This window comes from Bacillus rossius, chromosome 1, assembly GCF_032445375.1.
Source record: "Bacillus rossius redtenbacheri isolate Brsri chromosome 1, Brsri_v3, whole genome shotgun sequence".
Taxonomy (NCBI): domain Eukaryota; kingdom Metazoa; phylum Arthropoda; class Insecta; order Phasmatodea; family Bacillidae; genus Bacillus; species Bacillus rossius.
Window position 1 is genome coordinate 239899604 of NC_086330.1, and position 22962 is coordinate 239922565.

Below are 22962 nucleotides of genomic sequence, written 5' to 3' on the forward strand. Positions count from 1 at the left end.
CCACCTTGACATCGGACTGAGGATGTAGGGCTGTAGTCCTGGTTTTACTTATTCCCAGTAATCGACACACCTCCTAAAATATTGTAAACTCAAAATTGCGACCTTGGTCTGAGTGGAGCTCCATTGGTACCCCAAATCTGCAAATGAAGTTGTTGACTATTGCATCCACAATGGTTGAAGCTTCTTAATTAGGAAGTGCATAAGCCTCTGGCCACTTGCTGAAGCAATCTATTGGTACCACAATGTACTGGTTACCGTCTTTAGTCTTGGGAAAAGGTCCAGCGATGTTGATGGCTATCCTCTCAAAGGGGGCCCCTACATTGTATGCCCTCATTTTCCCACGATTCCGGTGTTGTGGCCCTTTTTTAGCCGAGCATGCTTTGCATTGTCTACACCAAGCCTCCACATCCTGGCGACACCTCAATCACTAGTAGCGTTGACGGGTCTTGGCTAGAGTTTTGTTCACCCCTAGATGACTACCACAGGTACCATCATAGATTTTCTTCAATACATCTGCCACTAGACTCTTTGGAAGGAGTAGTTCCATGGTAACTATTTAGCCATTTGGACTCTCCCATGCCCTCATTAGTAGCCCATTCATGATTCTCAAGGAATCCCACTGTGCCCAGTAAGCTTTCACAGTCCTTCAGTCACTGGAGATCTCATGCCATATTGGAAGTCCAGTACCACTCTCTAGCCAGTTTATGATAGGTGTCAGGTCAGGATCTTGCTGGTGCGCTGTCTTCATCCCATTTATTCTTCCCTGTTAGTTATTGTAGTTCGCCGAATATCTTCGATCCCCTCATTTTTCTCTGCCCTGTTGTTATGGTTACAGTCTACCTTGCAAGGTCTTCGGTAGAGGGCATCGGTATTGCTGTGATTCGGCCTTTCCTGTGTTCTATCCAATAATCAAATTGCTGTATCTGTTCAATTTAACTAGCAAGTTGTCCCTCTGGATTCTTGAACTGTAGTAGCCATTTAAGTGCGTCATGGTCAGTGGGTAAAAGGAATCTCCTCCCACATAAATATCTGTGAAAATGTTGCAGAGATTTCATTACAACCAAGAGTTCTCGTCTTTTAATGCAATAGTTGCGTTTAGGCTTACACAAAACTTTGCTGTAGTATGCTATTACTCGTTCATTTCCATCTTGAACCTGGGAAAGTACAGTTCCTAAACCATCTCCACTTGCATATGTGTAGAGGATATAATTATTCTCCGTGTTAATGGGGGGAAGCAAGAATGGGGATTCCTTGAGGACTTGAAAGGCAGTCTCATATGCTGAAGTCCATATAAATTGTCTCTTTTCCTCGGTCAGATGATGCATCACTTTTGCGATTATTGAAAATCCAGGCACAAACTGACTATAGTAGGTATAGAGTTCCGAGAAACTCCTTACTTCGTGCTTATTCTTAGGTTGAAGCCACTCCTTAACAGGACGGATCTTCACGGGATCTGTTCGCACTCCATCCTGCAATACAATATGTCCAAGGAATGTTACCTTATGTTGGAACAGAAAGCACGCCTTAGAACTTAACTTAAGATTGGCATGGCGAAGCTTGTCAAATACATCCTGGAGATTTTGCAAATGTTCCTTCACTGTATTCCCTATTACAATAATGTCGTCCATGTATACTAGGCATGTTTTCCAAGTCAAGCGGTGCAGGAAAAGTCCATCAATCTCTCAAAAGTTGCCAGAGCATTACATAACCCGAATGGTAACATAGTGAACTGGAACAGATCACTACCTGTTGGGGAATCAGTCTTCTCCTGGGTGTAGCTCCACTTGCCAGTAACCACTCTTCAGGTCCAATGTAGAGAACCATCTGGTGCCAGAGAATGTATCAAGTGTGTCATCTTAACCGAGGGGGGTGGGTTATCTGTCCTTTTTGATGATATTGTCGCGGGTTGAAATTTTGCAGGGTTGTTGAAATCAAATTTAGGGACTTTACTGACGGGACTCTGGGCTGGCTGCTCTGTTCACTCGTCAGCGCAAGTGGCGTGACCATGTAATTGGGGCACGGGGCCGGCGCGGCGCGCTGCGGGCTTGCAGAATTTTGTTTGTTTGTTTGGCCGCGCGCTGGCGCAGCCACGGGCCGCAGTTACTGGGGCGCGCTGTCGTAACAAGCCGCGCGGTGTGGCCTGCACATTGGGGTAGAGGGGGGGTAGTCTTCCCAGATGTTCTAGTTAGTTGTTTAGTAAATTTGACTTCAATAACGAGCTTTTGTTATGGTAGGCGCGGCAGGGCGCGCGAATTTAAGCGCAAGTGAGTGATGACTCGGGGCTCACTCAGGCGGAGGCTATGCGTCTCACCTGTGGTCACGAGTTGTTAGTTCGTTCGTGATGTAGGAATTCAGGCTCACTCAGGCGGAGGCTATGCGTCTCACCTGTGGTCACGAGTTGTTAGTTCGTTCGTGATGTAGGAATTCAGGCTCACTCAGGCGGAGGCTATGCGTCTCACCTGTGGTCACGAGTTGTTAGTTCGTTCGTGATGTAGGAATTCAAGCTTTCGGGCGGAAGCTATGGTCGACGCCAGAGGCCACGAGTCGTTTAATTTAAGTTAGGTCATAATGTAGTCGTCAAGCTTTCGGGCGGAGGCTATGGCCCTCGTCAGGGGTCACGCGTCATAGTTTTTAAAATGTAATGTTCGTTCGGGATTTCAAGGGCAGGAGAGGCCCCTACGTTATTTTTTTAAAGTAATCGATCAAGAAAGGCTTTTCGGAAAATGTGAGTATGGACTTATCTTTGTTTTAATTTTAAGTATTAATTATGATTTGAGGTATTCGGAAGGACTAGGGAAGTGTTTAGTGAAGTTCTCTCATTCTCTCTCTTGTAAGGTCGTTCAATCGTTAAGGAAGTAAAGAGATTATTGTTTTAAATTGTAATCCCGCTATTTAAATGTTCTTTAAAATGATGTTGAGTATTTGACTTTAAGAATAAAATAATTTTAATTAAGTATTATGTTATTTTGCAAAATCTCCTTAGTTCAGCTCTCACCAGACATCCTGTACGGGATGACGAACCTATGATCCTAGGTACAGTAAAGTATTTTATGAAGTTAAGACTAGTTGATGCCAAGCGAGTTGTTTCTATGTAAAGAGCTACGATTCTCGCCCCCCCCTCTGAAGGTGGATCGTGACAGAAATGGCGGTGGCACCGGCTAGGTGCACGTGACAGAAATGGTGGAGGCGCCGGGTAGGTTCTATTTCTGGAGAGAGAGAGAGGTAGATTTTTATGTTTATTATTAAGTTAGTTTCAGCTTCTGATAGCAGGTTATTAAGAGTTTACTTGAGGAGAGGATTACGGAATTTTAGTCTATAGTGGAGGAAGTCTTTGAGATTTTTTTTTTGACGTAACAGATGTTTATTTGAGGATACTTGTAAGGATAAAGTTTATAGTGATAAGTTGTTTTAAGTCGTTGAATTTATTGTAGATTTATATCGGGGATTATTACGTGAGGAGAATACGTTATAAGTTAAATGCTTATTAGAGATAATGCAAGTGGTTTAATTTAATTGAAGTTCATTTTAAGATTGTAGGTTAAGAGAGTTAAAATTTAAAATAAAGTTTTTTTCGTAAATAGGAATTATTTTCAAGTCAAGTTTGTTTTGCTGTCGTGCGCTTAGGAGACGAGACGTACGAATTAAATCAGTCGAGGGAAGGATAGACGGTAAAAAGGAATTAAAGAGAAAACGAGAGTTTATTTAAAAGAGAGTTATAGAATTTATAGTGATGTTTTGTTTTAATAAGAAAAATGTTGAGAGTTGTTTCAGAACGACACGTCAGTGGACGTGGCAGAATGAACACGTGACGGGGAGGTGCTGAGACCTAGCGGAGAACGGAGGAACCGCAAGCGAGGGTTGGCGCACCTGATGGAATTCGGTGACGTCACGAGCACGTACAGAGACGTGGACGGCCGTGACCTTGTTTTGATCAGCTGTACGGTAACTTAGCGATAAGAAAATAGACTATTGGTTAAATAAATTTAAATTTAAGTGTGTTTTAGAAGAAGAGGAACTTTCAGTATGTAAGTAATTTATTTTAAGAAGTGTATGATGTATAGGCTAGAAGTGTTTCGTTGTAAGTTGTTTATGTTTTTGTTAGTTAAATTCTACCTCGGTTTTAAAAATATTTTTTTGGGATTTGTAAACATTATTAAGGAGGTACACTATAAAATCGATAAGCATTGAGAAAACTGGGAAGGCTAGATTTTGTGTGTAGAGGGAATTTACTCCAAAAGAACAGAGAGACAAAATTAATGTTTTCATTAGGGCGAGGGACCCTAAGGTGAGGCGTTGTGTCCCTGGGAAGAAAGGGAATTGTAGCGCAGACCATAGGAGATGGGCTGACTACGGAATTAAGGGTCAGGAGAATCCTGAGAGTTGTGAGTAGTTTGGGGCAGGAGTTCCCCATGGTAGTACCGAAGTGGCTATCCTGTATGGGATAGGGTACCATTTCAATGAAGTTTGTTGGTGGGGTTAGAGCCCCCTGTGTAGTGGGCGTATAGCAGATAGGCACTACAGTGAAATTTTTGGTTATTTTGTGAGGTAAATTCCCTGGAGGTTAAGTAAGATTGGATTCAGTTAGGAAGGAGGGAAATGAGAAACATTGCTGTAAAGAGTTAGTGTACTTGCCTAATGTGAAATTGAATTTTACTAAATTAATTTAGGAGAAAGTTTTGTTCGGTAAATAAATAATAATGGAAGATAGCTAGATAATTAATTAATTTTTTTGAGTAAGGTGTTTTAAGTAATGAAATAAAATAATGTGAAGAAGTTTGAATAATTGGGGAGGAATTTCTTTAAGAGTTTAGATAATTGTTTTTGAATTTATTGAGATATTCAGCCAGTGGAGTTTGAGTATGAGAGATACAGTGAGATTTCAAGGAAATTGGTTGTTTATTAATTAGGACGAATGAGATTTTATGATTTAGAGTCAGTAAGCATAGTTAAATTTACGACATAATATTTGTTGACAGTTTACAGTTATTAAGGAGAAAACAGAGTAATCTATTTATTTTTATTTTAAGGGTTTGAAGATAAGATTATGAATTTTTTTTTTGAAAGTTTCTTGGGCATGTTTGAATAATTTTTATTTGGATTTTAAGAAATTACAGAGAAAATTTAATTGATTTACATTAGTTTGGAAGTATGGTGGTTTAGTGTTCGATTAGCCCTAACTTGATGGTCGGATCCCAAAAGAATGCCGTAAAACCGATAGCCAATTGAGAGGAATGCGGTAGGCGCTTGTGTAGAGAGGGGTTGTGGGAAAACTCCTTGGGACTGATGGCAGATCAGGGGCCCTAAATAGTGTGTGATGCTGTAAAACCAGTGCAGAGAAAGCCTGGTATGCTTAAATTTTTGGGCACAGGTTATGTAAACCTGGGGTTCCATGGGATTTAGTCATGTTAGCTGCTGTGAGACATTAAGATTTCCAGGCTCCATAGTAAATTCAATGTAAATTTTTGTTTTCTTAAAATAATAAATTTGTTTTTAATTTTTTTTGAGATATTTGATTTGTAACAGTGAATACAGACCCCGAGGAATAAGAGTTGTCATGCTGTGAGAGGAGAAGGTGGTAGGCCTAAAAGGGTACAGGCACCACAGAGGTTATGTGCATTGCATAATTTAAATATAAGGAAACTTGAGAATTTGAAATTTTGTTTTTGGGTTGGACACCCATAAGAAGAGTATAGGCAGAATTTTTATTGTTATGAGATGTCTAATTTAATTGAAAAGAAGAAAGTTTAAAGATGCAAGGTAACATTATTATTGTAATAATTGAAAGAGATTAAGAGGTAGAGAGAAATAGGCAGTTTTTGTTTGTAAGTACTAAAGTTTACATATAGAAATTTAGTAACTAAGAATGAATAATAAGTTAAGTCTAGTGTAAAAGTTTTTTTTAAGTTTGTTAAGTTAAGAGTCACAAGTAAATTTTTTTTTAGAGAGAATGTCTTTGATAGGAAGTATTAGAAACTTATGGGAATTTTAGGGTAACATAAATAATGTAGGTAATGAATAATAAATAGATGGTAGGTCTTAAGTTAGGATTAACATTTGAAGCAGAATTTAATTAAGAAGAAGGAAAATAAATAGGCCTAATGAAAAGAACAAAAAAGGATTTTATGGTAAAGCATTTTTTTTTAAGTAATAAACAATGAATAATAATGTTGTTTCAGGGTAATGTGTACTAATAATACAATTTTTTTTAGGACCAAAGAACAGGAATTATGTAATTTAAATTAACATGTATTTTTGAAACTGTTACAGATTCCTTAAGATGAGCTGAGCAGCAGTCCAGTTTACAAGATGACAAGAGTTCGAGAGACAAGATACAAGATCACTGAAACAAGAGCCAAGACTGAAGATTCAAGAGAAGAGAAAGCTGGCAGCCATGGACTTACAAGTGGAGATTAATAAGGTCATGTAAAGTTTTATTTTTTTTTATGGAAGACAGTAACTGGAGTTTTTTTTTGTTATAAACATTATTTACAGAACTTTTTAGGTTATAGTAATGTAATGGAACTAGTGAGTTGTGGTAGCTGTCAAAAAGAACTAATACCTTAAGTTTAATTTTTAAAGTTAATTTTCTTAATTTACAGAGGGATTAGTAGTTTTTTTTTAAAACCTTATTTAGGTTGGAATTTAAATACAATAGCTTATTATAAATGTGTACGAACAGTTCAAGTTCACAGTACTGATAGGTAGGTCAGATGATCTTATTGATTTTGATGATTTGTTGTTTTGAGTTGATTTTTAGGTGTTGTGAATTAGACAATGAAATAGTTTTGAAAACTTAAATTATTTCAAGCTAAGAAATAGTAAATTTAATTGTAACTCAAAGGACACCAGAATTTAATTTTTTTTTTGAATTAGTAATGTTTGAAAATTTTATACTTTACAAGAAAGGTTATAAACAAACAGATCGGATGGAACAAGGATGCAGTAAATCACAATTTCATTTAGAATTATTGATTTGCTTTTGAGGTTATGAAGGAAAAGTAGCTATAATTTAAAAATTTGAATAAAAATGGTTTTTTTTTAATTTGTTTGAAATAGAAAATTTAAAAGTTAATTAGTCATGATCTAGGTGGGTGATGGGGTGGGAATTGGCCACTCTTTTTCCCTATAACCTCCCTAACATGGCCTTCTATTACATCTAACAGAAAAAAAAAAGAAGAAAAAGAAGACTTATTATTAGTTAGAATGTTTTTTTATGAAGATACCTGATGAACTTTTTTTTTATTGTTGGGAAGAATAGTAGCAAGATTAATCAGATGTTTTACTCAGAAGAAGAAGAAGATAAAGCAGTTTTATGACTCGACAAGCCAGAGATTGGTGTTTCCCCTCTGCGCTTCTATTGACTACGTTGTTTACTCTCATGGGATAGCTGGTTCGGCACCATGGAGAGAGATTGGTGGGCATTGTGGTTGCCCCCAGAAGAAAAGAAGAGTAGAAGAGGTTATGGGTGGGTCATGTGAACTGACCTTCAACCCAGTTACTTCGTGGGGACTATTTGCTGTATAGAGAAGATCAAGACTCAAGAGTTAGGGAAAATCATTGGAGGTCATGTTTCCCTTCCTTAAGTTTTTCCTATCAAATTATTTGCCTGATTAGATTATGCTAAGGGTGGGATACTTTATGTTAGCAGTTGAATTAATTAATTTTATTTTTTTGTGTGTTTGCATCCTTGCCCATCGATTGCAGTTTAGTAGTTAGTTTTGTATTTGTCAGGCGTGATGGTAATGCCTGTTGATGATGTTTCAGAATTGTAATCTGTTCGTGATGAGGATGGCACAACTCCGAAGCAGATGTGGGGAGAAGTTGTGAGCTGCCCTGGAAGCCAGTCCAGTAGCTGTTGGAGTTGAGTGGTGTTTGCTGATGGCCAGCCCAGGGAGCTACTCTTCTCGACAACACTGACTTCGAGGAGTTGCACCAACCTTCACGAGATAAGAGTTTAATTAATTGAAACACTGTAAGGACACTTAATTTTTTTTGAAGAACGAAAGAAGTATGGTAATAAACGGAAACCGAAAAAAAAAAAATAATAATAATTATCAAGAATTTGCACATTGTTTAACGAATACTGAGAAACTAAGAACAGTAATTTAATTTGTAAAGAGAGCTTCACTAACAGAACAATTTTTTTTGAATTGAGAACTCGAGCCTCTGAAGGTTCCTGTGAGAACAAACCAGATAAAAGTTTTACCTTTAATTTTATGAATACTTGTTGTTTTAAAATAAATCTTATGCAGAATCTAGATGTATGTTCAGACAGCAAGGAACTAAGAAAATTATTATTTTTGTGAAATGAGGAATTTATAGTTATGGTTTAATGGAAAAAGACAATTTGTAATTTTGAGGTAGCTCGATGGGGCTCGAGCTCTGTGAGGGGAGGGTTATGTCGCGGGTTGAAATTTTGCAGGGTTGTTAAAATCAAATTTAGGGACTTTACTGACGGGACTCTGGGCTGGCTGCTCTGTTCACTCGTCAGCGCAAGTGGCGTGACCATGTAATTGGGGCACGGGGCCGGCGCGGCGCGCTGCGGGCTTGCAGAATTTTGTTTGTTTGTTTGGCCGCGCGCTGGCGCAGCCACGGGCCGCAGTTACTGGGGCGCGCTGTCGTAACAAGCCGCGCGGTGTGGCCTGCACATTGGGGTAGAGGGGGGGTAGTCTTCCCAGATGTTCTAGTTAGTTGTTTAGTAAATTTGACTTCAATAACGAGCTTTTGTTATGGTAGGCGCGGCAGGGCGCGCGAATTTAAGCGCAAGTGAGTGATGACTCGGGGCTCACTCAGGCGGAGGCTATGCGTCTCACCTGTGGTCACGAGTTGTTAGTTCGTTCGTGATGTAGGAATTCAGGCTCACTCAGGCGGAGGCTATGCGTCTCACCTGTGGTCACGAGTTGTTAGTTCGTTCGTGATGTAGGAATTCAGGCTCACTCAGGCGGAGGCTATGCGTCTCACCTGTGGTCACGAGTTGTTAGTTCGTTCGTGATGTAGGAATTCAAGCTTTCGGGCGGAAGCTATGGTCGACGCCAGAGGCCACGAGTCGTTTAATTTAAGTTAGGTCATAATGTAGTCGTCAAGCTTTCGGGCGGAGGCTATGGCCCTCGTCAGGGGTCACGCGTCATAGTTTTTAAAATGTAATGTTCGTTCGGGATTTCAAGGGCAGGAGAGGCCCCTACGTTATTTTTTAAAAGTAATCGATCAAGAAAGGCTTTTCGGAAAATGTGAGTATGGACTTATCTTTGTTTTAATTTTAAGTATTAATTATGATTTGAGGTATTCGGAAGGACTAGGGAAGTGTTTAGTGAAGTTCTCTCATTCTCTCTCTTGTAAGGTCGTTCAATCGTTAAGGAAGTAAAGAGATTATTGTTTTAAATTGTAATCCCGCTATTTAAATGTTCTTTAAAATGATGTTGAGTATTTGACTTTAAGAATAAAATAATTTTAATTAAGTATTATGTTATTTTGCAAAATCTCCTTAGTTCAGCTCTCACCAGACATCCTGTACGGGATGACGAACCTATGATCCTAGGTACAGTAAAGTATTTTATGAAGTTAAGACTAGTTGATGCCAAGCGAGTTGTTTCTATGTAAAGAGCTACGATTCTCGCCCCCCCCTCTGAAGGTGGATCGTGACAGAAATGGCGGTGGCACCGGCTAGGTGCACGTGACAATATCATTTAGCTTCCGGTAGTCCACACAGAACCAGAGTTGGCCATCCTTCTTCGCCACTAAAACAACGGTGGCAACCCAATGTCTTGTTGATGGTTCTATTACACTACCCGCCATCATACCCGTGATCAACTTCTCATCTTCTTCCTGTTTTGCTAATCGCAGTCGTCGTGGTGCCTGTCGGATTTGCTCTGCATCACCTGTGTTGATGCGATGATAGACCAAGCTTGTTCTCTCAAGGTCAGTATCCACTAAGGAAAATACATCCTGGTTGTTTACCAGAAAAGCTGTGACTTATTCTATTCCCCCATCTGTTAGATTATTTTGGCATCACCTTAGTAGATGCTCTAGATTTGGTTTCAGTGTTTGCGCATCACGTCTAATAGGTAAGGAAGACTCACATTGGCCTACCCAAGAGACTGGTTCGCAGCTAGCGGTTGGGTCTCCCGGTTTAAGAACCCTTGTTCAAGATTCTAGGTTGGCCACCCTGACTGGTACAACCTCACTGACCCTTGCAATGCTTCGAGTGACCAGATGTGTCGTCAATCCTAACTTCATATCTGACTCTTATCAGGTAGCTCATGTTGCACCTAGGGTCTCCCATAATCCTAGCTGCTATTATCTGCTAATGGTTTGCTGGAATATAAACAGATTCGCTAACTACCACTTGCATTACAGGAACTTCTAATTGGTCGGGTGTAAACAAGGCTACCTCTTCATCTTTGATACGCAGTACCTGTCCTTCCATGTCAATAATGAATCCGTATCAATTCATGATGTCCACTCCTAATATTACCTTATCAGTGATATCAGCAACAAGAAAGATCTGTGATAATATCCAAGTTCCAATCCTAATTTCCAAATCCAGCTGTCCATGCACAGATGAAGTGTCTCAGGTGGCTGTTTTGAGTCTATATGGGATGTGTGTTCTCTTCAGCTTTTCTCTACTTACAATGTCTGCACGGATTATGGATACAGATGCCCCTGTGTCAACAGTAAGTAAACACTGTCTGCCATTGATAATCGATTAAGCAACAAACTGGCATGGCCTCTATGAAATACAGATACAGGAAAAACCTAGGGATACCATTTCCTGTAATGCTGGCAAGCGGCCTCTCCCACCAGCTATTGCTCGTTTCCCTGTCGATCTTCCTGTTTCTCTTCTTGTTGTGTTGTCTTCCTGTGTGTCAGGCAGTTCCACTGTATGTGTCCTGGTTCATTGCAGACGAAGCACCGCGTGCGTCCTCCTGCTCTCCTGATCTGGTCACCTGGAGTATCATTCAGCAGTTTCTTCAATGCACTGAGAATAACTACTTCATTAGTGGTGTTTCTAGCATTTGCTGCATTGCAGGGTTCCAATTCAGCTCTCCTTGTCCTAATGCAGGTGTTTCTTGAGGCACTGTGTGCTGTCTCAATTTCCAGGGCATGGACCAAGGCCTCGCAACCTTTCTTGTGTCGGGCCAAACGAAGAGTTTGCTGAACCTGCGCATCTCTGAGCCCGTCTATAAAAGCACTAGTGGCTAGCTGCTGGCGGAACTCTGTTGGTGCTTCTGGGTAGGCGAGGTGCACGAGTTCTTGGAGTGTTTCTAAAGATCTCTGTTGACGTGTCTTCAGGGCTGTTCTATACACCTCGCCCCTGTGTCGGTCTCCATATCTCAGCTCAAGGGCCTCTACCTCTTTTTGCTCTGAAACTGATATGGTCTGCAGCAGCTCTAGTTGAGATCCTCGTAGGGCCAATACAAGTGCTGTATCCTTTTCTTCCTCGTGCCAGTTATTCACTTCAGCAGCTGCCTCGAACTGTCGCCTGTAAACAGCCCACGACGATTGGCCATCAAAGGTGGGTGGCTTGAATTTTGGGTGGCTAGTTGTGCCTTCCACCTTCACATCTCCAGAATAACAGCAGTTACTGCTTCTTTTCGTAGCCGATGTAGCTTCCTTGATCATCGGACAGCACTCTTCAGTTACAGCTGCTACACGCTGTTGGGTGGTCTGCTTGAGCTGAGCTAGCTGTTGCTCTTGTTCTGCAAGATGCTGCTCCAAACACTCACTTGAATACTGGTTTCATCCATCTTCTTGACCCCTCTTTATCTCCTCTTTGTTATTCTTCATGTCTTCGATCTCAGTCTTCATGGCATTCTTCATCTAATCTTGGCAGTTTTTCCTTTCACTCTTCATTTAATTCATCATCTCTTCTTGGCAGTTATTCATTTGGCTCTTCATCTCTTCTTGGCTATTGTCAATTTTATTTTTCATCTCTTCTTGGCCCTTCTCTATTTTATTATTCATTTCGGCCAAAAAAGCCATTACCTTTTAAAGTTCGTCGGTGGCCATCTTCCTTGTCAACATACACTTCAAGCCTAACACTTCTGTCTTATGAATACACTGTAATTTCCCCTATGGGCTAACCTAACCCACTACTAAACACTAACACTAATTTTAAAACTACTACACTCAAAACTAACTACAGTTCCTAAATTTAATTTTAATGCAGACGATCTAAATTCTAATTATTTTTTTTGTAAATCACTATTAATTATTTGTAAATTATTTAATTAGGGCTATCCCACTTCTGACAACAAAATGTTACGATTTTAATAATCAAGAGTGGCAAGAACTGGGTTCGTATAGGAATAGCCCAATTACAGTAGAACCACGATGATACGTTCCCGTTTCATACATTTTCCCGTGTCATACGCCGATTAATTTTGGTCCCGCCGAAAGTTCTATATTTACAATGGTTTACTTTCCCGGAACATACACTTATAAAAACTTTAATTTCCCGTTTCATACGTTTTTACGAAGCGGAAAAGTCCTAAAATTCACAAATTTTTTTGTTATATTCCTCCTGATAAACTACGTTTTAATGCTTTTATTTTGAAAAACGTTCATTGTTTACCTTTGCAAACGTAAGAAAATAACTTTATCGCACCATAGATATGGATAGTATCGGGAAGACTGTGCACTTCGCTATTAGCATCTATGGCCAGCACCAAGCGAGACTAGTGGCGCGAATGATTATGAAAATGGTGCACGCGATTTACCAAGGCATGGATCTCATATTTTGTGCATTCATTAATCTTTGAACTGAATATACTTGTTTGTTATTGTTTTCTTACAATCGGATTGTTTTATATTTTACGTTTCTCAAGTTAAAATTTTATTGAAAATTGTTCTGTTGCATAAAGTTGTTTGTAAAATGAAACAAACCAGCAAAAATTTCTGTTTTTCTTTTTACAATAGCCTAATTTTTTTATTTCTAATTTAGGCTTGGTGACTTTTCCCCTCTCCAAGAAAGGACTGCTTTACTTGATTATGTACTGTATTTTACATTTCTGGTAGTTTTATTATATGTATATATAATGATGAATTCATATCTTTCATTAATATGATGCAATTATTTACACATTATGTATTTAAGTTTAATCTGACATTGGGCTGGTATGCTAGATTGAAATTTTTTTTTATTATTGCCATTCCCTTTTCATACACTTTCCCGCATCATACACCATTTTTGTGCCCTCCGTTGAAAAGTGTATGACAGGGGTTCTACTGTATTTATTTATTTTTGCACAGTGTTATTGACTGCTAATATTTACAACACTAACACATAATCTTACTTAAAATGCCTACTGATCAATTACTCGCACTCAGTATCTCAAGTGCTTACACACCACACCCCTCGCTGGGCCACACCCCTCGCGCAACTCTCACCGCAGCACTCCTCGTGGACCTCCGTCGCCGTCGCACTTCCCTCGCCGGGGAGCTCACTCCAACTCGCGGAGGCCGGCATCCAGGCTTATATGGACCCTGCCGCCCTTCTAGAAGTGACGAGCGTGGCTGGGGCCAGTTGCGTCATCCTGTGCCGACCCGATGCCCAAAGCATCGAGTAGGGCATCGGCAGCTCGCGCGAGGCATGGCGCAGCGCGGGGAGTGGTGAGGAGGAGGAGGGGTGGTAGCGACGACCCTTGTAATCGGGTCAGGCACGCGTGGCATGTCTTACATCAATGGATAGCGCATGACGTCAGTGACCATGCATGATGTCAGTGACCGTGTGGGACCACCAGCCAGCACCAAACCCATCGCGCGTCGCGGCCCTGCTTGCGCTTGTATCAATATTATCTAACTTATAATTAATATCAATCTTATAACTAAACACAACAGAATTGAGTTTTCTTTTGAAAGTTATAATTGGATTTTTGTTAAGTCTAACCAAATTTTGATGACACCATTTAACTATTTCAGTAATATGAAATTGTAGCAGGTAGCAATTGTATAAGGATGTGAATTTTTAAAATATTTTCAAATCATCAGCAAATAGAAACCAGTGGCATGATTAAGAACCAGTGTTACATTATAAATAAAAAATAGTGATTAAGAGATGATGGTTTAAAGTTCTACCCCAGAATTAGCAATATGCAAAGAAGAATTATAGTTGTTTAGTGATACAAAAAAATATGGTTTTGATATAACTAGAGAACCATTATGTGTACCTGTTACAAAGACTGAAATTAGATAGCTTTTGAAGTAATATTGCATGATAAACAGTATCAAAAGCTTTTGAGAGATAAAAATAAAGCTGTTACTGTATTATGAATTGGATTAAGAAAAGTGAGTAAATTTGTTGTTGTCATGCCAATTCTACAACCATCGTGATTTAAGAATAACCAGTTTTTTATTTGGAAATTTAATTGTTTAAACACAATTTTTTTCAAAAAGTTCAGCAAATCCATAAGTAAATACGTATTTACCCATGTACCACCCGCCCCCATGTATGACCCGCACCCCTAATTTTCAACACACTCTCCAGGAAAAAATTTTTTTTTCACTATAATGTCATTTACATGTGCCAGCATAAATAGGGAAAAAGAGTCTGTCATTGTAACAACAAAGTAAACACAGAATTTTATTAACATAAATTTTATTAACATAAATGCATGGAATATTAAGAAAAAACCAGTAATATTCAATTGCTAAAACAACAGACGTCAATTTGGTGAAATAAATTTTAAAATGTTGGTATGCAATAAAAACGATCGTCAACTGTTCAGTCCGTTTCAACATCCTGCAAAGAAAAATAAAGATCGTAGTGTTAACAAACTCATTCATAAAACCTGCCACAAAAGAAAACAACTGCAAGTAAAAATAGGGCCTACTTACACTGCCGTCACTAAGATCATCTATCATGCTGTCATCAGAAGAGTCATTGTCGTTCCAAACTGCGTCGTCTTCTTTCCCATCAAGTGAGTTTTAATCCCACACTTCTTAAAGCTTTTGACAACAAGCTCTGCGGGTATGTTGTCCCACGCTGTTTTCACCCACTTGCAGATAACATCTACGTCAGGTCGCTTAATGCGGCCCGTTGGTGTCAACTGATGGTCCGCACTTGCCATCCACTCTGTGTACAGGCGTTTCAAAGTTGCCTTGAAAGGCCTGTTTACACAGACATCGAGGGGTTGCAGAAGGGACGTCAATCCACCGGGAATGATTGCAAGATCCGTTTTCTGCCTTTTTAAGGCAGATTTCACACTTTCCGACGTGTGCGCACGAAAACTGTCTAGCACGAGCATGCTGGGAACGTTCAGAAGTGCCCCAGGACGTCTGCACCACACTAACTTTACCCATTCTTCAACGAGCGTAATGTCCATCCACCCACGTTCTTGCGCTCTCACGATAACACCTTTAACGTTTATTTTAGGCACCGTTTTACGTTTCACCACGAGGTAGGGTGGGAGCTTGCGACTGTCGGCCGTAATGCATAGCATTACCATGCAGCGTTGCTTCTCGTTACCACCGGTTTTTATGGAGACACTTTTTTCCCCCTTCTTGTTAATAGTGGTATCCAATGGCATTTCAAAATAAACAGGCGTTTGATCCGCATTCCCAATTTGAGAGAGAAGGTACGAATGTTCCGTTCTCTGCCGAATCACAAAGCGCTGAAAGTTCGTCAGTTTTGTTTCATATGCATCTGGAAGTCTTTGTGCGATGTTGGTACGACGGCGCAAACACAAATCAAACCGAATAAAAAACTTGTTTAGCCACGAACGACTGGCCTTAAAATTATCCACCCCACACTCTCTTGCAATTTGTGTGGCCTTCAATGTGCACATTTCTGTTGAGACTGCGTATCCAAATTGCCGTTTTTCAACTACATATTCATTCAGTTTTTCTTCTATTTCCGGATAAAATGGTTTTTTTCCACGGAATGCTCTCCGACTGCCCGCACTGTTAGAAAATATGTCCTTCTTTTTTCTCCAATCTCGTATACAGCTTTCATCAATGTTGTATTTCCTACCCGCAGCACGATTTCCAATTTCTTCTTCTTCTTTTACCACTTTCAGTTTTTCACTTACAGTGAATGATCGCAATCGCTTAGCACTCATTTTCACTACTTATTCACCGTTAACAGAACAATAACGGCGGGTGGAGGTGTAGGTGGTACTGGCTTGATGCTGCTCGGCACGGTCCGGCGCTGCCTGGAATGCTAGGTCGGCACGGTCCGGCGCGGCACGGTCCGGCGCTGCACGGCACGGTTCGGTGCCGCCTTGGCACATCCCAGCGGGCGACGCAAGCTGTACACGCGGCGCACAACGTAGTTAACAATATTGCTTGTTTGCTATTCACCCGCGCTACAATATGATAGTAACGGGTTGGATACTTATATTTTCATTGTAATAAATGCTTCCAGCATTCTGTAATGTACGATAAATCCATTTTTTTCAGTCTTAATTTTTGTCCAAAACCTCAAATTCCGTGTATGACCCGCACCCCGATTTTTGAATGTTGTTTTTCGGAAAAAATGTGCGGGTGGTACATGGGTAAATACGGTATATGTAGGTCTATGACTGGAGATTATTGGTTTCTTCCTTTTTTGTGGATGGGTTAACCTTTATTATTTTTAATTTGGTAGGAAAAACTGGAATAAAGTGAACAATGAGGAAAGATGGAAGGCAGAGGAAGATGCAGGCATTTTACTGTGTGGATCTGGCCACAGGCTGGAAACAGTGGATGATGATGTTGAGGAAAAACGTGGCATTTGAGGCTAATATTAAAGATGTGTTTTAGCAAAGGTACAATTAAAAGAGAACATCTTTTTAAGATGACATTTGGTATTCCATCAGGGCCTGAAGACTTAATACCCCAAAGCATAAGATACTGAGAAATAGAGAAAAATGGGATTGTATTGATATTGGAAATGTGGGACAAATTAAATAATTGTTATTAGACGAGACATAAACACAAAAAAAAATTGTGAAACCATTAAAACTTATTAAAGGATCTTAAGACACAACTCCATTAATTTGGTAGGATAATTCATCTTGGTAGCCATATTTCATAAATTAAAAAGAAAATCAAAAATTTTGGTATTATATTTATATTATTGTTAATTTTTTTTATCACATTTGATGAGGTTCTTGACTGTTTTATGATAGAATGAATACTGAGTATAACATTGTTAATTGCATATTAGTATTTCTTTTATGTATATTGTTTATGACAATATATATATATTTTTAATTTTAAGGCTCTAATTTAATTAATTCTTCAGAAAACCATGAGTATATTTAGAGGACTTTTTAGTATACATTGGAATAAAAGTATTGAGTTTCTCATCAAAACATAATATTAATTTGTCTACTAATTCTTTTACATCATTGAACATAAAAAAGTGGAACCAATCATGGTATTTGATTGAATTATATAGTCCAAGAAAGTAGTTTCTTATGCAGGCTGAGTTCTTTAAATTTGTAGGATAAATGTCCATGGTAATTGCAATATCAAGTGGAGGATGAGGTAAATGTTACGTGACTAACTAATCAACTGATAAAGTAATCACACGTTCGAGAACATTCAAACAACAGAGATTTAAGAGCCTTTCGGAAGATTGGTTATTGTTACAATGAAATAAGCTTAACTAGTAGTAAATTTTAGTTATGTATAAGCCTTTGATTTGATATAAGAATGAGATTTATTAAGAGTATGTTTGTTCGACCAATCTACACCAGGCACATTTAAATCACTCAAGTAATAAAAACTCATCTTGAGAGTTACTGAAGATATCTTAAAACTTTTCAAAGTAGGTAACATATGTGGTTGGAGTTATTTGAGGGGGGATATATATTAACAATTATTAAAGATTTGAGGTATGTATAAGGTTTTAATTTTGTCCAAGCAGCATCAAAATCTAGGTGGTCTTAAGTTTAGATAAAAATAACTCTTATGTTCATTAATTACAATTAATACACCTTCACCTTTTTCCTTAAAGGTGAGGACAGGATTTCGGTAGGATTTGTGAACAAAATATTGATCAGTAAAATAGAGGGTCTTAATACTATTATTGTTAAATCAACAGTGGCAGAATGCCACAAGCTACGTGGTAGGGTTTCACTCCTCGCCCAGCCTGGCTCCAAGGGCTTCTCGTTGCTCCACTTGTCCCTATTTCGTTAGGGAATAAGGCCAGCGAAGCTAAGAGCAAAGGAGAAGTTGTTTAGGAGGGATGCTAAAGGCTTTCGACGGCTGGCCATCTAGCCTCGCGGGGGTGCGGTGTATTGTGGTGGTCGTCCCTGACCGACCGAACCATCCCCAGGTGTAACTGTTTTCCCAATGGACCACTTTCGCGGGGTACTCCAGCAACTGAGAAACCACCCCACAGCTGTTTAGGTGAGATATGAGGCAAGATGCAAGATATGAACCCAGGTAACCAAGCCATATCCTTGTCCCTCACGGGGTTGGCAGGGGGCCGGCGAAGGGCCTAGGCGGGAGAAAGCGAGCTGACAGGAGAGAGAGAGATGTATTCCCTAAAGCATCCAAAACTGCCCTGGCTCGTGACCATGTTAGTGTTGGCAACTGCAGGCGCATCTGGTTGACTGAAGGGTTGCGGGTAGAAAATGGCACTGGAAACTCAGTAGGGCTTGAACCCCAGAACAACTGGGTGAGCAGTGGCAGAAGAATAATGAAGACCTTAGTAAAGTCTGCGCACTTTGGCTTGGCTCAGCCCACTCTTTCTCCATGGCTCTGCAGGAGTGACAAGCAGCTACGTGTGCCTCTAGTAACCAGCATGGTTCAGTGGGCACGTGGGGCGTGGATGAGGAGGGTTAAAGGGCTTTGAGGGAGGTCTGCACACCTCAGCTTGGCTCAGCCCACTCCTCTCTAAACTGTCTGATGGGGTTGCGAGCAGCTAGGTGTGCCTCTAGGCACCAGCAGGGTCCTTTGTGCACACGGGGAACTGATATCGGTGCTCTTTGATTGTGGCATTTGCACACTACAATGTCTGTGACTTTCCAAGTTTTTAGCAGCCAGTCACTTTGTGATCTTCCATGATGATTTATTTTTAACTGTTAATTTTCGCTTATCTTTCTATCATTAGCATAAAATGCGTATTATATGTGTGGTGGGACAGTAAAAAATTTGATTATGATCTGAAACATTGCCTGTGAGTCAGAGCTGTTATGGTTTTGGAAATTATGTTTTGTTTCTAGGCTGGGACATTTCGGAGCAACTTTCAGCGTGGGTGAGGGACGGCCACAGGATCTCGTGATCTACGCGAGTCGGCCGGGTCTCAGACTCTGGCTGGCCAACAGGAATGGGGTTGTTCAGCAGACTCTTATCTATAAGGTGACTGCAGTTTCTGTGATCGTGTTTTCAGTATGACAAATATTTGTTGGTTTTGTGGGATGGAATTTTAGGTCGCAAGGTTTATGCATTAAGGCAATGTGACCTCCAAAATTATAGTGAGTGCCAAAGAGGTTTCTGCAGATACTTTTTTATTCATATAAAACTTTCAATCAAATATCAAATATTTTTTTAATCTTTTTTAACATACAGTGAAAACTTTTTTTCGCAATCTACCGGAGTCCAAGAATAATTGATCACAAATACAGTACAGTGAAAAACAAGAGTAATATATATGGAACCATAATAGAGAAATGTAAAAGGAAATAAAATAAAAAAAACCCTAGCAATGCATTTTCTTAAACAAAAAAAAATTGTTTGGTAACTGTTTTGTTGATCCAACTGTTTCTATATTTAAAAATAAGAGTATTATAATGAATTTGAAATCATGGGTAATTACGGATTATATGTTGCATATAAAAAAATGTGTATAATACTGCATAAAATAAATTAAAATTTATTTTAATTCGTCTTATTCCCATACATGTTCGTTTTTTTTTAAATAAAATTTTTTGTGTACGAGTCTCACTTGCTGTATCGATAGGTAATGAATAATTAAAAGTATTCTATTTAAAATTTCGATACGTATATAAAATTATATACAAAAATTGAATATCAAATTATTATTGAGAATAGAATTTTTTTTGAATACTGGCAGACTCCTAGTGCCAGACCTCTAAGGTACCACATACGTGCCAAGGTGTTGAGATTGAAAACATGACCCTTGCCGCTTGAGCCCATCACCTTAACATTTTCGGCCACGAGACGTGTCCAGATCGTATGAACAGGATATATATTAGACTCCTCACATTCTTGCCTGCAGTATGTCATGTAAGACCACAAAAACCTCTTGTAATCCTAGTGCAAACCGACCTTGGAGCACTCTCTCAGCCTTACTCTTGGTAACCATATGATACCAACTATAACCATGGATGTCATCTGGCTGTTGGCAGACGGTCTAGTCAAGAAAATAGCTCTATGTTTAGAGATTTTTACTTATGATGGGTAGGGGATAAGAATATTTCTGTTATAGGCTATCCAATGAATTATTGTTTTATTGAAAAATTCTCATGAGCCATTAAGCTGTCAAGCTACACAAATAATGTCATTAAATAAAAAAAAAGGTGAGCAAGTCTTTCAGTACTCACCTGTAGCCTTGTCTCGCACGCTACAACCACAGTGATTCTCTTGTATCAGAGCCACAGAGTATAGTGACCGTTGGCCCGGGGAAAAGAAACCCAATAAACAAAACACCCATATAATTCTCCACTCGCCCTCGGCAACATCTCTTTTATTTTATTTTTAATTAACACACAAAAGCTCACGCATTCTACAAGGCCTCTCAGATGGGCTAACATGAGGTATTTAATTATGTTGTCACATCGCAGACAACATCAACGTTATCACAAGGAATGAGCATAATAAAACAATATGGATTACACGACTAATGAAGGCCTGTAATATGAGATGACTAGGATACAAATACGCCAATTACATGTGTATACAATCTACTACAATATATATATATATATAGATATCACAGTAAGGAATTACGTTTAGACGTCGCGGCCATGACAATAAATAATCATACATAGAATCTCAAAAGACTCATAAGACATTAAGTACAATAAACATAGACGTGGAATAGTCAAATAGGCATGAAGCGTGCGGATCAAAATCAAACGACCCTACGAAACAAGCCCGCAGTCAAAGAACATTAAAATTCCCGGAAACCAGAACAAGACGCAAAAATGATACTATATAAGGCAGACATAACGACGCAAAATTACGGAAACATTGCGCAACGAACAACTGCTCTAGTAGCAGCCTGCTAAACAGCAAGCAATCAAAAGGGCAAATCAAGAGCATCCCATTATAACCAAACAATACGGCAAAAATACTGCCTTACGAAAACGAAACATGACTTGTCCAAAGTGAATTTCTACAGTTGGCGGCCGAAACGGAATTTAGAAGAGTAGGCACACAACGATACGTCACCTTAAGGCATGGCTAATGGCACGGCCACCTCGTACGACGACAATCCTGAGAATATACCAAAGAATTACCCCTCAGGCCAGCTACTGCCAAGCTCCGCACACCGCACCCTACTCATACTAACTTGTCTAAGAGCAACTAAATAATGAACGAAACCCAGCGCGCGCAGTCGCTTTTAAAACCTCGCAGGTTGCGCTGAGGTCACTAAGGTGCTAGAAGGGAAGGAGGAGTGGAAAGGAGTGGGGAAGAGGGGAAGGTCACCGATCCGATGCATGCGCGAATGTCAGGGCTAAGCGCCCGCTTCACACCAGTTATGTGTAACATCTAACCTAGGTAAAAAGCAAATTAATGTGTTCTCTTGTTGAAAATACAGTTAAAATATAAAACTTGGGTTTCGGATACAAAATTTAACTTTAGAATTATTAAATTTATACCAAGCTTAATAATTATTAGTGATGCACCGATTCCGATACCGATTAACGATAATCGCCGATAATTACATTTTACCGATTAATCGTTATCACAGATTATTTAGATACCGATACCAATGTAAGTTGTATTTTACGCATCCTTTATTTTCTCGTCAGATTTCGTAGACATATTTCGCCGCATATCTTACGCCGGATTTTAAATAAAAAAAAATTAGGCGCACACTCACTATTTTAATTTAGTATTCATTCCCGCCGCTATTTATTTTGTAAACACGCAACTAAGAACCATAGATACCTGCATACAGATAAAAGTTGTACTGCCAACTTTAGAATAAGACAGCATTAAAGTGGTTACGATTACGATCAGGTTTAGCAGCGCTAGCGATCATAGTGAGAAATAATGAAAACGTCCGAAAGGAGAGAGCGGTTGCTTTAGCACCAAATGTTTGCGAACTTCAGTGTTGGCTAACTTTACTGTTATTGGCGTCTTTGTTGACATCATATAATCTATGGAAGTATTCCGAAAGTGTTGTGTTTTTAAACGTAAATGTTTATTATTGCGAATGCGTATTTCTGAAAACGAGACCGTTTTAAACAATGGCGACGCGGGAAAAGAGAAGTGAAGTGTGGAAACATTTTACTACAAGCCAAGAAGACGATAGTAAAGCAATATGTTTATATTGTAGTGCTGTAATATCACGTGGTGGTTCTTGCCGATCAAGCTACACAACCACCAACATGTTGCATCATGTTAAGACTAGTGATGCACCGATAAGGCTTTACCGATTACAGAAACGATACAGATAACCAACATAAACATCGGCCGATACCGATACAAACCGATTACCGATTATTTTATCACATTTTATTTTTCCAACAGCTAAATTAAACAAATAATATATCAAGCAATACTAAGAATTAAAATATCTTCACAGGCTTATATTATTTATTTTTATTCTTAAAAGTAAATATATCATGTGAAACACGCAGTTGACATTTATTAGTCATAATTCAACACTGGCAAATTTGAATTTAAAAAAACAAGCTTTCTTAAGTTCTCAGGCAACATCCTGTTGCGCTTCTCTTGGAGAATGTTTCCTGCTGATGAAAACAATCTCTCTGAGCACACAGATCCAAGGGGTATTATAAGATTTTTCAGTGCTGCCTTCTTCAGATGTGGGTAATTTACATC

General features: G+C 39.3%; 1 protein-coding gene and 1 long non-coding RNA gene across 3 annotated transcripts in view; both read left to right on the forward strand.

The window, feature by feature from the left end:
• LOC134527402 (tectonin beta-propeller repeat-containing protein 2) overlaps positions 1-22962 on the forward strand; it is a 203458-nt gene that overhangs the window by 30896 nt on the left and 149600 nt on the right. For both annotated transcript variants that reach the window (XM_063360066.1, XM_063360067.1), the window contains exon 6: positions 19152-19287. In XM_063360066.1, the coding sequence (XP_063216136.1) occupies positions 19152-19287 (136 nt within the window). The remainder of the gene's footprint in view (positions 1-19151; positions 19288-22962) is intronic.
• Positions 1131-8042, forward strand: LOC134527404 (uncharacterized). The gene is made up of 2 exons (XR_010074185.1): positions 1131-4025; positions 6268-8042. It is a non-coding gene; the product is annotated as an uncharacterized LOC134527404 (long non-coding RNA).